This window comes from Camelina sativa, chromosome 6 (genome assembly GCF_000633955.1).
Source record: "Camelina sativa cultivar DH55 chromosome 6, Cs, whole genome shotgun sequence".
NCBI classification, from domain to species: domain Eukaryota; kingdom Viridiplantae; phylum Streptophyta; class Magnoliopsida; order Brassicales; family Brassicaceae; genus Camelina; species Camelina sativa.
In genome coordinates this window covers 19,142,753-19,158,498 of record NC_025690.1, presented here as the reverse complement: position 1 = coordinate 19,158,498, position 15,746 = coordinate 19,142,753, and the positions used below count along the sequence as shown (strand labels likewise).

Here is a 15,746-nt window from a genome sequence, read left to right as displayed (position 1 = left end):
CTAACCACTATTTTATAAACCCAAACCGACATATAATTTTGTTTAATTGTAAAATCTAAACCCTAACCACTCTTTTGTAAACCCAAACCGACATATAATTTTGTTTAATTGTAAAATCTAAATCCTAAACTCTAACCACTCTTTTGTAAACCCAAACCGACATATAATTTCATTTAATTGTAAAATCTAAAGCCTAACTCTAACTACTCTTTTGTAAACCCAAACCGACACATAATTGTGTTTAATTGTAAAAACTAAACTCTAATCATTGTTTTATAAACCTAAACCAACATAGTGTTCTTAATAAAAAATCTACAGAATTGGTTTTCTTAACTTGTTTTGTCTTTTTATTTTAATTTTGATTTATTTTATAAATATGATATGTGACATGAAATGGCAACTTGTTATGTTTTGATTGGTTAATAAGGAAACGGTGAATGATAAGGAAATGGTGAATGATAGTGGTTTACCCTAGGGATGAACCCAAAATTTTTTCTTTTTTCATTTCAAGTTGAACCTTTGCTCCACAAAAATTCGTGATTTTGCACTTAAAAATTGTGATCGTTGTTCCATCTTGTTATACATCTTTGGCTTAAAATTTGTGATGGTATATTTTATATTCTTTTCAACGTTTAATATATGATTTTATAATTTTAAAAAGATCCCATTAGTTCTCTTACATATCTGTTGTTGAATGTAATCAACCTTTTTGTGAGATACTAATGACAACGTTATTACAGTTAGAAAATACAAAATGTTGTATGGATTGGAGACCGCCTACACCACAGCTGGGCCACTGGTTTTGGGCATTTTCTTGGATGCAGCTGCAAAAAGAAACATAGGCAGTGAGATGATGATTTGGTGTTAGAGATCGACTCTTTATCCGTAGAAAAAATGAAAGTCTTAGACCAAAGAGAAAGTAGAGAAATAATATACCATCTTCAACATCCTTGAGCTGGTAATAATGTGGAGCTATCTCAATCAACCACTCGGGTTTTAACTCTGTTACCTGCAATTCCAGAGTGAAAGAATAAGCCCGAAGAATGAAAAACAGAAGAAGTATCAACCTAAACCTATTGAAATTAAAAACCCTCCAAAATGTGGTCTAGAAAGAAAAGAAGAGAATGTTTTTACCTGTCGCATGTATTCCTTAGAGGTAAGAACTAGTTGATGATATACAACCCATCTCGGCAATACCTAACGATATTATCGAAGAAGATTCATTTCATCAGTATCCAGCATTTTAAAATTTATCGACTTTTACTTTATATTCTTTAGTAAGTGAGAATTTAAACTGAACCTGAGATAAACCAGAGGCTGGATGTATGTGCACGGTTTGGGGATGCTTCACTGTTCGGTATGATCCATTCTTCTGTAGCTTGGCAGTGTGTGGAAAGAAACCTGAGCATAAGTATACAGCTTCTTTAGAAACAGCTAATATAGCTTTTGATGAATTAGAGATTAAAGATAGTTACCAGCTACGATGGATTTTCTTATTGAATCCAACTCGTTCGAGTTTGAGCTAACTTCTATTTCAACTCTCTCAAGAAGACCCTCCAATTGATCACGAATATCTCTGGCTCTTTTCATACTCCGAACCTATACACATAGGATTCAAAACCAATGTTACATATAAAAACGAGATAATTAGAACATAGGATGATGAAAAATAGTATAAATATACTTATGTACCTGAATATAGTTCTCGTAGCACCATTGTGTTGAGTAGTTTGTTTCCTTCCACGAATTGTAAATCTTTCACAAAACAAAAAAGATTTCAATAAACAGTGAGATTGCAAAGAAACAAAGACTGGTGGGGAGAAATTTACCAGACCTTGAGCAAAGCAATGTGATCACCGACATTTCCAACGTGAAAATTCATCATTGCATTGTAAGCATGAACCTGCTTGTCCTTGGGACGGTAAAAGATAGAAGGTCCGATGGACAACATAGCAGCAATTGATATGATCTCATCGGAGCATTTGTATTTGTCAGAAACAACAATCATCTTCGACAACATTGGATCAAGGGGAAATTCTGCCATCCGCCTACCAGCTTTAGTCAATTCACCGAGCTGATTGAGAGCACCTAGAGCAAAGAGAAGCTCTAAGGACTTTATAAGCGCTTCAGAAGGTGGAGGGTCCATGAAGTCAAAGTTCAGCAGATTATGAATTCCAAGACTCTTCAAAGAAAGCACCACACTAGCGAGATTAGTCCTTTGAATTTCAGGTATGGTGTTGTCCTCCAAGTCATGGTAGTAATTATACGCAGTGTATAAGCGGTAACACTTCCCAGCACTTGTTCTTCCAGCTCGACCAGCTCGCTGAGTCGCTGAAGCCTTAGAGATAGGCGTTACAAGCAAAGATTCCATCCCTGTTCTAGGGTTATAGGATTTCATCTTGCTAAAGCCTGGATCAACGACATACTTTATACCATCGATGGTCAATGATGTTTCAGCAATATTTGTCGCTAGCACCACTTTTCGTGCCCCTTCAGGAGTTGGTTCAAATATTTTTGCTTGGAGTTCGCTTGGAAGGTTAGCATAAATTGGGCATATAATGAGTTCGCGGATCTTTGTACCCAAACCTCTAATCTTGTTCTTCAAGTTCTCTTCTACGGCCTCAATTTCCTCTTGACCTGGGAGGAAGACCAAAACATCCCCAAGTGGCTCCTTCACATGTATTGTAAGCACAGTAGCTATTGCTGCGTCCATGTAATCAGCTTCAGGTGCAGTAGTAAAGCAAATGTCAACTGGATACCTTCGTCCTGGGAAACTGAAGATAGGGGCTTGGTCAAAGAAATCAGAAAACTTCTCTGCGTCCATGGTTGCACTGGATATCAATAACTTCATATCAGGTCGAGCCCGTGCTATATCCTGCCATAAGAAGAGAGATCAGTAACATATCCAAAGATGTAACTTTAACTGAGTGAAGTAAAAAGATTGGTATCTACTTGCCTTAACTAATCCAAATAGTATGTCGGTGTGCAAAGTTCTTTCATGCGCCTCATCCACGATGATAACACTGAAAGGATCAGCTAATAGTAAGTAAAGAATATTTCACATGCCCCATGCTAAAACAAATTGGCAAGGAAAGTTAATTACCTGTAACTGCCCAGATCTGGTTCACCAAGCAACTCACGCAAAAGCATTCCATCAGTCATATACTTCAGAATTGTTTTCTCAGACGTACAATCCTCAAATCGAATGGAATAGCCAACCTGTGACAAGCACCACCAAAGATTTAGTTTCTTGCAGTGTCTAGTCCGAAATTGTGTAACAAACAATTGCCAAAGGAAAAATGTTAAGATAAACAAAAAGAAAATGTACCTCATGTCCAAGTTTGACACCCATCTCTTGAGCAACACGAGCAGACACACTCATAGCCGCAACTCTTTGAGGCTGCGTACAACCAACCTGCCGTGTGACAAAAAATAATTAGGCTGCTTAAAAGTAAATCGTGTGCCTAATGTCTGTCTTTCTTGTTTCTATACTTTCAAAATTCTGGCCACAAACAAAGGCAGTCCTCGTGAAACTCTAATAAGCTAGCTTCTGAAAAGCAGAAAACTTAAATAGCTAGACTTGCTTGTGGCAACTTGGACATGCTAAAGCTCATCTAAAGAACAAATAACACAGAAATTTAATGATGACACTTAAATTCCTCTTTTTTGCTTTAAAGGCTAATAATTCATTTGATTGTGTGCTTTAGGTCAAGTGTACCTTTCCATGCTTTGTGTAACCAGCTTCGTGAAGATATTGGGGTATCTGTGTGGTCTTGCCAGAACCCGTTTCTCCCACAATGATAAGAACCTGATCAATTAAAAATGAGGAAAAAGGGTAAGAATCATACATGTAAAAGAAGAAATTGTTATCCAAATAAAAGAAAAACTGTATGCACAATTTCATAATGAAAAACACATCAATAATAAGATATGCTAGGCTTTTCTCATAAATTTCTTCTTTGTTAATTCTATGTCATACACTCAAATGCTACGTCATGATGATATTTGCTAGAGAAAGCTTCTCTAGTATTTGATGAAATGATTTTGTCATTAGGGATCATTTTAAAATTTAAGAGTAAGAATCAATAACAACAAAAAAACAAGTGAAAAAGGAAGAATCACCTGATGATCTTTCACAGCATTAAGAAGTTGTTCACGATATGAATAAATTGGCAGATTTTTTCTCTCCTCCTGATTCATTAACGAATAACATATAAACAAGTCAGAAAATCTTTTAACTCCTGAAAAGGAAAACTTCAAACAGGGTAAGTGGATAAAAGAGGTGCACCCGAAGCATATCAAAAGCCGATTTCCCAGTAGACTCTTGAGATGGTTTAGCAGGCATTGCGTCTTCATACTGTAATGAAAAAACGAGTAGTACTAGTCAGCTAAAAATCACTGCATAAAAGGACATACTACAGACCTAATAGGTGTCATAGTCAATACATTATCACCAGCCAACACAGATGCTTTTATGAAGTCTATTTGGTCTTCAAATACAAACCTGCAAAAATAATTATATATTCTTGGTCAAAGTGATAGCAAGGATAATTAGTCAAACGTAAAATTCGAAATTAAGATAAGATAAGACTATGACAAAAAAGTAACAAATCTTACTCGTAATTGTCTGAGACCTGCTTATTCTTAGCACCAAATTTTAATGTTGCATTTCCTGCATGACAATATCATTTAGTAAAACAGAGCATACATTTAAAACAAGACTGGTCGATAATAAAAGCGCTAAAACAGAAAATTACCAATCTGATGGTCCTCCCAAGCTTCTTGCTCTGCAAAGGGGTTCATTTTCTCCGTGGAACCCGTGTCCCTAATCAAATAAGAATATAGAGCATCCATAAGACATTCACAACACGAAATCGAGCGATGTTTAAAGTGTAAGCAAAGTAGAATGTTATGGATTCCAAGTCATGCATCCTTTCTCACCTGTAACGTTGTACAGAAACAGCAAATCTCTTCTCCTGGTCAACACTTCCATCTTGATCATATGCATCCGGCATTCTATACTGAACTCCAAAGAGGTTGAAAAAAGAGAAGTACAAATAATTCAGAAGAAAGAAAAACTAAAACCATTAAGACACTTCTTTTTACGGTCAAAACTTAAGTAAGGTCCAGTAAGATGCAATTACCTCTCCTACATTATCTTCTTCTTGTGTCCTTTTCTTTATGAGCTCGTAGATTGCTTTCTTGTATCTGTCAAGGTATCAGATTAACCAATGCTCAATTATATTAGCCAGTAACTAAGAAATCCTAGCAAATCTGAATAATACCATAGAGTTTTCAGATTATTACAAAAAAATTCCCAAAAGTAAGCCACTACTGTGACTTTTTATAATCACCAAAGCAACCAAGCTGCACCTTGGTACAAAAGATGTCATGATTACCTAAAATCCTGAATTTCTGCTTCAGTGAGCTTTTCATCTCCAAAAAGGTATGATTCATCTTCCAGATAATCCCTGTGAAGAAAAGAGGAGAAAGGAGAAGTCAATTCAGGATCAACAGTAAAATAGGTACAGAAATTCCAAAGTAAAAAAAAAAGAACTCTTAAAAGTACTTAAGCTCTTCCAGTTTCCTCAGTTCCCTTTTCTTCAAATATTCTTGCCGTGAGAAATTCCTGAATCAAAACCAACAAAACATAACCAATAACAATGAATGAGTATAAAGTCATTAAAGAAATAATTTTCAAACAATAGGACGACTGTTAATGATTGTTTATGAGGAGGCAGTTGACGACGTGAATAGTTCTTAACTGGAAATCAACTTGGCAACTTTACATAGTATGATATTCAACCCATAAGTACCTTACATTTTCAATCATGACCTGTTACTGTATTTCAATATGGATGCATTTGTTTATGTCTCTCTCAAAAAGAAATTATCACAGACCATAGATGCAGGGAAGAAACTATTAGCTAGAGAAACTCCAGAAGTACCTTATGGGTTGTGTATCACCCTTCTCTACAGCACTATCTCTTCGAGCAACCTCTTCTGTTTTGGAATATAAGAATTTCTGAATAAGTCCGTAGAAACAAAATTTTGGTTTTACCCATAATTTAACACGAAGATGCTTATACGTGTTCATGCATGAACTAAAATAGGCCGTACCTTGCTCTTTCTTTGACATTTTTGGCTCTGTTAGCTGTTCATTAAAGAAAATAAAGAGACAGGTTAGTAACAAAAGATCAGATACCAAATAATAACAAACCGATAAATGAACCCTTACATACTTTTCTTTGACTAGCAAAAGCATCTAAGCAAACAAGATTGAATCGCATATTAAATTGAAAATTTGGCAGTTCTGTTTTCTAACTTAAACCAAGATAAAGAAGATCTATACTAGTTATTCTTGTATATTTTTTCCGCAAAACAACGCAGCTGGTTGGCTAAAAAAGGATGTCAAGATGAGAAAAGATAGCTTGTTTCTTCTGAGGTATGCAAATAACACAAAGAATTACTAAAAACAAGGGATCTTTTCGGTGCACATAACAGAGAAGACACACCTTTCTTGTCCGTGCAGTATCACGTTCTCTTAGGTGCTGCTCTAGTTCTTCTCTCTCCCTTTGGTCACGTAATCTTTCCTCTTCAGACTGTGGCAAATGTACACGATTGAAGCAGATTGTCAGCATATCATTTATGAAAGCAGGCATTGTCCACACATAACTACACACTACCAAATAAGATATATTTTCCCAACAGTTCAAAACATAGCTGAAATGCAAGCACCCTAAGAATAGCCAACTGCCAAATATACCTCAGTGCCATCATCCTCGCCTTCGGACACCTTTCGCCTAACATTCCTTTTGTCCTCTCTAATAATAACCACCTGCATTGTTGTTAAGTCAGAAAGGGTATCACATTATTAGAAGAGCTATGGTGCTATATCTTACCATAAAGGAAAAAAGGAAGTCTGTCATTGAATAGAAAACAATTTGCCTCATCATCGTCGTAGTCTTCCGAATCCTCAATTTTCTTCCTGAACCTCTTTTGTCCTTTATTTGACTTTCCTGTTTCCAAAGCAGATTGATTCTCTGCATTGCCTTCATCTTCATCATGATCAGCCTCTAAAAGGGAAAAAGTTTTCTGCTTCTTCAACAGCTGCGCTGCCTCTGCTTCTTGTTGCTGGTAGAGCTGAAAGAAATCAAATCAAATTATAACTCTATATATGTCATACATTACATTCTTTTCCCACTCAAAAAAAAAGAGCATAGAGGAACTCACATTCACACCAGCGGTTTTCCGGGGAACTCTGGCATAAATTTCTTCTGCAAAAGCACGGGTATCACCAGACAAAAAAAACCCGTAATCCAACAACTCACTCACGATTTCATCTGGTGATTCTGATTTTTTAGCTGCAAAAAAAAAAAAGAAAATCCCACTTTGTCAGATAAAAATCAAAATAACCAAAAGTTCTTCATTTAGCTTTAATGTTCCAAAACGAAATTTACCCTTGGCAATTAGATACTTGACAACAGCAGTTTCTGAGTAGCCTAGCAGAACCATCAACTTATCCGAAACCCAGGTGTTCAAATCCTTGCTCCCCATTCTCACTGCACTGCAATAACAAACAAACACCACGGAATCAACACAGATTTCGATGATCAGAAGAGCCAAATTTGTCAAAATCACTTGTTCACAGAGAAGTAGAGTTAGTGAGTATACACATAAACCACTCCGACTAAAAAGGGGAAAATCCTAGGAATCGAAAACCAAGCGAAGGCAGCAAGTAGGAGAGACAAATAATTTAAGAATGATCGAACAAGGTAGAAACCCTAAAAGATTAGGGTTAAAACCTAAGGAGATCTAGGTTTTCTGAAAACTCGCAGAGACGGAGAAGGAAGGAAGGTGATGGTAGGGTTATAAGGCTTACCAAAGGAAGCCGAGTAAAAGGAATCGTACGGCGGATTGTATCGAAGAGTATTCACCGGCGGCGACTCAAGTCTCTTCTCCGAAGACAAACGGATTCTGCGTCGAATGTGTTTTTTTTTTCCGTTTTAATGTACCAACGTCTATTTATACGTGACTCTGAAGCCTTTTTTTTTTTTTTAATATCGAACATTTGAATTTCCATAATTTTAATTGGTGTACCGGTCTAAACCGGTCTGGTTAAGGTTATTGAAAATATCTAGTGATTTCTTTCCAAAATTCTTCTAGACAAACTTGGTATTGTTGTGATAACAAATGAAACTTGATTGATAAGCTCAAGCGCCTTAACTTATTTTAGGTTCACAGGTAAGGAAAAAAACATATCAAGTGTATTCATATGGCTCATTGAGTTTAACGACGGCGTCTCAGGGTTGGGTTAGGGAAAGTAGAATTTTATTTACTTACATTGTGAATCCTGGGAAGATCATAAACCAGGCAACATCTTCTTTTAACAACTCAAAACAAATATTTTTAAGCAAATGCAAAATAGTCCAAAACCCTCAAATTGAAGATAAGAGACAATATGAAACCTGTGCTGTGATTAATCGTGGAAACCCAGATAACGGTTTTTTTTTAATACTAAGAACTCGCTCCAAAGACACGGATTCTCTGCTGAACCGGAGCTCTGCAACACGGACAGGTCGCGTTGCTACCGCCCATGAAGCTATCGCTGCAGCTCGCACAAACAACTTGGTGTGCACAAGGGAGAAACATAACAGAAACCTCATCTTTCATGCAGATCAAACATTCCCGGTCACAGTTTGCTTCCTTCTCATATGACCCATCAAGCTTATCCAGGTCTTCAAGCAGCTTATTAGACATTGCTTCTCCCTTCGACTTGTCTGATTTCCCCTTTGTGTGAGAGGTGTTATTGGATTGGAGGCTTGTGTCAGTCGAAGAGGCTTTGTTGAGCCGAGACAGCTCTTGTTCCAGTCTTTGAAGATCGTCTTTGTGTCTCTGGAAGTCTATTTCGATCTTTAACCGCAGGGTTTCCACCTTTCTCTTGTTGCATGCCTCGGTTGCTTCCTTGGAGCGCTGTTCTTCTTCCACTTGAGCCAAAGCTTGCTCCTTAGCTTTTTGCTCCTGCCTCCATTTCGCCTGCAGATACATATTTAACAAGATGAAAAGAACATGAAAACTGCCCAAAAATAGACGATAATACGATCGATCTAGCAGCATAGAGGGTACACCTGGCCCGTGAAAAGTATAAACAGAAGTAATAATTCCTTAGGAACAGATCTCAACACTGATTCTGTCAGGGTAGTTCGACCACGGTTCAAAGAGACGGGTACATTATCTTGAATCCTAACTAAAAGGACTCCCACAGGTTACAGTGTCAAAAATTGTGAAGATCCAGAGGATTTCTTGGTGTGTAAACGAAGATAATGCATTTCGTGGTACCTCATATTCTTTTTCTTCTTGTCTGATCTGAGCTAAATTCCTATGGAGTGCCTTAATCTTCTCCTTCTCCGCTGTAATCTCGTCCTGCAACTTCATTTTCTGCTTCTCCCACGCCACATGTTTCTTCAAGGACTTTTTCTCTTTCTTCGACGCTTCAATGCATGCCGTGAGAGATTCTGATGCACTTAATTTGGAAGCTTCCATTTCCGCCCGGATTTCTGCATTTTCGTGCTCAAGTGCCCTGGCTATCGCGCTTGCCTTGTCAACTTGACCACTAGCTTTTCTAAGAGCATTTTCCATCTCTGATAAATTTTTCAAGGTTGAGTCCTCACGAGTTTGTTTCCCCTTTTTCAACCGTTGAGTTTCTTCTCTCTCACTCCTCAACGTTTTAAGCTCGGTCAGTTCATCGCTGACCTTTTGGGCAGCTTGCATTGCCTTCTTCTGAGCCCAGTCTTTCCTGTCCTTTAGTTGCTTTTTGAGATCCTGAACCTGATGAAGTAGTCCTATCAAAGCATCATCCTTTAGCTCCTCAGGTGCTGAATCAGCATTGTCATCAAGGTTCAGATCACGGAATTTCTCCAATACTGAACTGACACATTCTTCACTCCCCGACTTCCGTGGCTGCTCACACATCTCTGAAAGTTTAGCAGCAGAAGCAGCTGTGCAAGACAAGCTATTACCACTAGTATCAGACTGCATTTGCATCTGCTTCTTTTGCTCCATACTAGCACGATACCCAGCAGCAAAGGCTGCAACATTCTCTCTCAACAAAGACTTCATTGACGGTGAAAGATTAAATCTCCTCGGACAATCAATCTCTCTCTTTAACGTTAACTCTTCCCCACACAAAGAAAACCCGTTACCGGAAAACTTAGGTCCGCTCCCATTCCCAAAACCCCAACCTCCATGGAATCTACACAATGCCGGAGTGATAACACTACCAACACCACCAACACCATTCACAGTACTACTAGTACTCCCATCAACTCCTTCTACATTACTACTATTATTCCCCTTTCCAGAACTCGGTAGATCCATCGTACTCGCCCTTCCCACATGAAGCTCACTCATTAACAAACACCACATTGCATCACCTTTACTCAACTGAGGTTTAACTTGCTGCAGCAAATAAACCATACCCGCAAGAGAATACTCCTCCAACTGTCTCAAATCAGTGAAAACCGTCTCTGAATGGTCCTCATTGTCCTCATTACTACCTTCACCAGTACTACTCTTAAGATAAGCCAAAGAATTATGCAGAATATTCGACATAACATCCATACCACCATAACAATACCCATTACTAAGAACAGCTCTCAACGCCACATCCTCATCATAACCCAATCCAACAAGCTTCGAAATCGCTTCGTTGTACAAATACTCCAAATGTTTGAGCAATATATCCTCTAATTGCTCCTCCGTACAGTAACCCCAACCATTCTCCTCGAAATTGCCACTAGGGTTAGACTCTGGACACGAATCAAGAAGACCCGGATGATAAATAAGATGCTTTAGACGCGAATCAACAATTGATTCCGATAGACCCGTCCGGTCGAGCAAACAACATGGATCGAATTCGGGTTTCACGGATCGGGTCTTCCGGTTTGGCCTAACATGCTTCTCTCTCACTGTACACCCCATCAGACTTTAACGCACGTCTTTGTATGTACGAAAATCTGAAAGGAAAAAACAAAAAAAAAAATCCACAGAGATTTGATTGAGTGATGAAGATCATTGGAATCCTCAAATGAATATCAAAACCAGATTCAGTAGAAATGGGTGTGTTAATTGATTAAAAAAAAAAAACCACAGATTTTTAAACATTGGAAACAAGTATAGAAGAACTTACTGATCGGCGATTGCTGAGAAGAACGAACTCCGGTAGAGACTGATAGGTTGCGGATTCCTCTGGCTATAATGAAGAAGAAGATGAGGACCAGTGGAGGGAGAGCTAGGCAATGGGAAAAGAAGTAGATGAATGAAAGTGGCTGAATAAGAGCGTGGGAAAGACTGGTTCTGAATAAGAGTGTTTCAAGTTAATACTATGTCGTTTTAAGTTGTGTTGTGTATTTAAGGAATCTGGGAACAGTAGGGTTTCTTATCTTAGAAATGAAATATTAATCTCTAAATCTTGCCTCCTTCTATTCTTCTTGCCTTCTATCTATTCTCTTCTATTCTCCTTCCTTTCTTATTCTATTTCAAATCAGTGACCGTTAAGTCTCGATTTAACATTTGGTGCTTTCATTGAGAGTTATGGCTTCCACACCGGATCCACGACAAGGCACTTCGGAACTCGAGTCACGCGTGGTGGCTGAGACACCACAAACAACAGAATCGGCTGACCAACGAGAAGCTCGACGGGACAGAGAGATGGCGGCGTTGTGGGAAATGGTCCAAAGTTTGAACGCTCATGTCCAAGCTCTGACGCTTACTCGCAGCAACACTCCACCGGGGTTCACGACTCCGACGACCGGGGCTCTTCCTCAAACCCCAGCTGCGGCTTCTGGGAGCGGAGAGCAAAGTCGATCTGAGAGGGTTTTGCCTTTAGCTAACCCTAGAGCGACTGAAGGGATGATAACAGCTCCGACGGTGATTCCGCGTCTCGCTAATCCACCGCATCGAGTAGAGATTCCGACTGAGGGTTTGTTACCAACTCCTACGGCGGTTCAGAGACTTGAGTATCAACAAAACAGGGGAGGTATGCCTCGAAAACGAGTAGATCTACCTTTGTTTGAAGGACAAAATCCGGATGATTGGTTGTTTAGGTTGGACAAAGGGTTTGCTATGAACAACACACCGGAGTATGAAAAGTTGGACGAAGCAGTGGCTTGTCTAACTGGTTCGAGAATAACATGGTGGAGAAATTCGGAGGATAGGTTGCGTATCACTACTTGGAAGGATTTCCGGGATAGGTTTAGGGAGAGGTTTAAACCGAGCAGGGGGTGTTCTGCTATGGACCGACTGCTAACCATTCAACAGAAGGGGTCGGTAGATGAGTACCGTGAGCAGTTTGAGGAGTTATCGGTAGAGCTGCCTCAGGTGTCCAATGAAGTGTTGGAAGCTGCTTTCCTGAGAGGACTTAAGAAGAATCTGCGTGATCCGGTCATACGTAGTAGTCCGGTGGATATGACAGCCATAGTGGATATGGCGAGACTGGTGGAGTTTCAAGAAAATGAGAGCAACGGATTACAAGGGCGTTCCTTCGCACGATCCTCGGGTAACAATACTTACTCTCCACAAGGGCAGTCCTATCGGAAACCAACAGAGGCACCACGAGGGACAAACAAAATCAACACAGGTAGCGGTTATAACCCATGTCGCCACTGTGGAGATCGTTGGTTCAGTGGTCACAAATGCAGACAACCGAGACTTAAGTGTGTGGAGGTTGAGGAAGAGGAAGAACACTTGGAGTTGGCGGAGCAGAAAACGATGGAACCTACAGTGGAACAAGATGAAGATCCTGAAATGGTGACTGAAACCTTGGGATCCATGGGAGGTTTCTCTGCAGAACAGTCTATGCGAATGAGAGGTAAGATCAAAGGTAAGTCAGTGGTAGTAATGATAGACTCAGGAGCTACCCGAAATTTTATCTCTGATAAGTTGGTACAGGAACTTGAGTTGCCAGTAGCTGGACACAGAAAGTTTGGAGTTCGAGTGGCAGGAGGTCAGGTTCTCAAGGGAAGTGGAAAATGTTCACGGTTGTTGCTGGAAATCCAAGGGGTCGACATCGTGGAAGACTTCCTGCTGTTTGACATTAAGGATTCAGATGTCATATTGGGGTTTCCGTGGCTAGCTTCGCTGGGAGATACCAGAACAAATTGGGGATTGCTTAAGTTAAGTTGGCAGATTGGGGCGTTATGGGTAACCATTGTAGGGGATCCAGCTCTGAGTAAGGCTCAAGTATCCCTAAACTCTATGGAGAGGATGGTGAGAAAGAAGGGAGTAGCCTACCTATTGGAGTTAACTACTTTGTTCGAAAAAGAAGAATGCGAGTCCGTGGCACAAATAGGAAGGGAGATATCACAGTTGTTAAAACGCTATCAGTCCGTGTTCCAGATGCCAAACCACTTGCCACCAGTCAAAAATCGTGAGCACGCGATTACTCTAAAGGAGGGAGCAGGTCCGGTTAACCTTCGACCATACCGGTACTCATTTGTACAAAAGAACAAAATTGAGAAACTGATCCAGGAAATGCTTGACGCACACATCATACGCCCTAGTGTGAGTCCTTACTCAAGCCCCGTTCTCTTGGTCAAAAAGAAAGATGGAGGATGGAGGTTTTGCGTAGACTACAGAGCATTGAACAATGTGACCATCCCTGACAGGTACCCCATTCCGGTGATTGAAGAGCTTCTTGATGAGCTAAATGGGGCAATGGTCTTCTCTAAGTTGGACCTTAAGTCTGGATATCATCAAATCAGAGTCAGGAGTAGTGATGTGGCCAAGACAGCCTTCAAGACTCATCAGGGACACTACGAATTCTTGGTGATGCCCTTTGGTCTTACAAACGCTCCTTCCACTTTTCAGAGTGTAATGAACGACTTGTTTAGGCCTTATCTACGCAAGTTTGTGCTGGTATTTTTTGATGATATCTTAGTATACAGTCCGAGTCTTAAGGAGCATGTGCAGCACCTGGAGGTTGTTCTGCAGTTATTACAACAGAATCAGTTCTATGCCAACCTTAAGAAGTGCTCTTTTGGACAGACCAAGGTAGCTTATTTGGGTCATGTGATAACGGGAGAAGGAGTTGCAGCAGACCCAGAAAAAATCTCTGCAATGCTGCAATGGCCTGAACCAAAAACTATCACAGAGCTCAGAGGTTTCCTCGGGTTGACAGGGTACTATCGTAGGTTTGTCAAAAACTATGGACAGATTGCGAGGCCTTTAACAGAGCTACTTAAGAAAAATGGGTTTATTTGGTCTGAGGCAGCCACAGGAGCCTTCCAAGCATTAAAAACTGTCGTGACTAGCATTCCAGTCTTGGTGTTGCCTGATTTCACTAAAGAATTCACCATAGAGACGGATGCATCTGGATCGGGCATAGGAGCAGTGTTATCGCAAGAGCGTCGCCCGGTTGCTTTCATTAGTCAAGCTTTCTCTTCACAAGGTCACATTAAATCTGTTTATGAAAGGGAATTGCTGGCTATTGTAAAAGCGGTCACCAAATGGAAGCACTACTTGACAGGAAGAGAGTTTGTTATTAAAACCGATCAACGAAGTCTCAGACATCTCTTGGATCAAAAGGCGGTATCATCAGTGCAACAAAGATGGGCAGCCAAACTCATTGGGCTGAACTACCGTATTGAGTATAAGCCAGGAGTGGAAAACCGAGTAGCAGACGCATTATCAAGGAGACCTCCCACCGACACCCTGTTCCAGTTGACCTTGGTAGCGCCGATGAATATTGATCGGAAGGAGTTGATGGAGCAAGTGAGGAAAGATATCGGGTTGGTTGAGATCCTGCAAGGTCTGGAGAGGGGAGAAAAGACTAAAGAAGGGTATACTCTGGAGAAAGGGGTGTTGTTTAAGGACGGAAGGCTAGTTATACCAGCTGGATCGTGTCTCATTCCTAAACTGTTAGAACAGTTCCATACAAGTGCAATTGGTGGACATAAGGGAGCACTCAAGACTTTCAAGAGGTTGTGTCAGGAGGTTTATTGGAGAGGTATGAGAAAAGATGTAGTGGAATACATAACAAGGTGCCAAGTATGCCAGGAGAACAAATATTCCACCTTATCGCCTGCTGGACTCCTAGCTCCATTACCCATTCCAAGACAGGTTTGGTCTGATATCAGTCTCGATTTTGTGGAAGGTTTGCCAAAGTCCAAAGGATTCAATGCTATTCTGGTTGTAGTTGATAGACTGTCTAAATACAGTCACTTTATTGGGCTGAAACACCCTTTCACTGCTAAAACCGTGGCTGAAGCTTTTATGAGGGAGGTAGTTAAGTTGCACGGGTTTCCGGAGACCATTGTGTCAGATCGTGACCGTGTGTTTCTGAGCAGCTTCTGGTCTGAGCTTTTTAAACTGCAAGGCTCTTCCTTACATAAAAGCACAGCTTACCATCCTCAGACTGATGGGCAAACCGAGGTGGTGAACCGCTGTCTTGAGACGTACCTACGGTGTTTTGCGAGCAGACGACCCACTTCTTGGTTCCAGTGGCTACCATGGGCTGAGTATTGGTTTAATACATCGTACCATTCGTCCACCCAAGCCACACCGTTCCTTGCTGTTTATGGTAGAGAACCGCCAAAACTATTGTGTTACGGGGTAACGCCTACAGTGAATGCATTAGTGGAAGAGTTGTTAATGGATCGGGACAGTTTACTCGTCGAGTTGAGGGAGAACCTAGAAGTAGCTCAACAGAAGATGCAAAAAGGGGCTAATAAGCATCGTCGGGATGTTCA

The 15,746-nt window shown here is 40.3% G+C and overlaps 2 protein-coding genes across 4 annotated transcripts in view; both read right to left on the bottom strand.

The window, feature by feature from the left end:
- Positions 712–7,990, bottom strand: LOC104792290 (probable pre-mRNA-splicing factor ATP-dependent RNA helicase DEAH6). 2 transcript variants are annotated; one of them, XM_010518407.2, is made up of 28 exons: positions 7,883–7,990; positions 7,461–7,567; positions 7,234–7,364; positions 6,949–7,143; positions 6,767–6,838; positions 6,516–6,602; positions 6,121–6,154; positions 5,949–6,003; positions 5,570–5,629; positions 5,400–5,471; positions 5,145–5,208; positions 4,942–5,021; positions 4,758–4,825; positions 4,618–4,672; positions 4,447–4,504; positions 4,289–4,357; positions 4,123–4,191; positions 3,719–3,808; positions 3,329–3,415; positions 3,104–3,219; positions 2,957–3,023; positions 1,835–2,875; positions 1,693–1,755; positions 1,476–1,599; positions 1,301–1,401; positions 1,135–1,197; positions 937–1,009; positions 712–824 (listed from the first exon to the last, which is right to left on the bottom strand). In XM_010518407.2, exons 2-28 carry the CDS (start codon positions 7,555–7,557, stop codon positions 778–780), a joined length of 3,138 nt encoding a protein of 1,045 aa, XP_010516709.1. In that variant the 5' UTR covers positions 7,558–7,567; positions 7,883–7,990; the 3' UTR covers positions 712–777. The 2 variants fall into 2 exon arrangements, with proteins under 2 accessions (XP_010516709.1, XP_019102468.1); XM_019246923.1 differs by lacking the exons at positions 7,234–7,364; positions 7,461–7,567; positions 7,883–7,990 and having other exon boundaries at positions 6,903–6,955.
- LOC104792289 (MND1-interacting protein 1-like) overlaps positions 8,315–15,746 on the bottom strand; it is an 11,531-nt gene continuing 4,099 nt past the window's right edge. The window contains exons 2-4 of one of the 2 annotated variants that reach the window (XM_010518405.2): positions 11,189–11,228; positions 9,340–11,015; positions 8,315–9,036 (exon numbers count right to left, since the gene is read on the bottom strand). In XM_010518405.2, coding sequence (XP_010516707.1) covers positions 8,518–9,036; positions 9,340–10,980 — 2,160 coding nt within the window. In that variant the 5' untranslated portion in view covers positions 10,981–11,015; positions 11,189–11,228 and the 3' untranslated portion in view covers positions 8,315–8,517. Of the gene's footprint in view, positions 9,037–9,339; positions 11,016–11,188; positions 11,310–15,746 lie in introns of those variants that run through there. The other variant, XM_010518406.1, reaches the window with a different exon arrangement.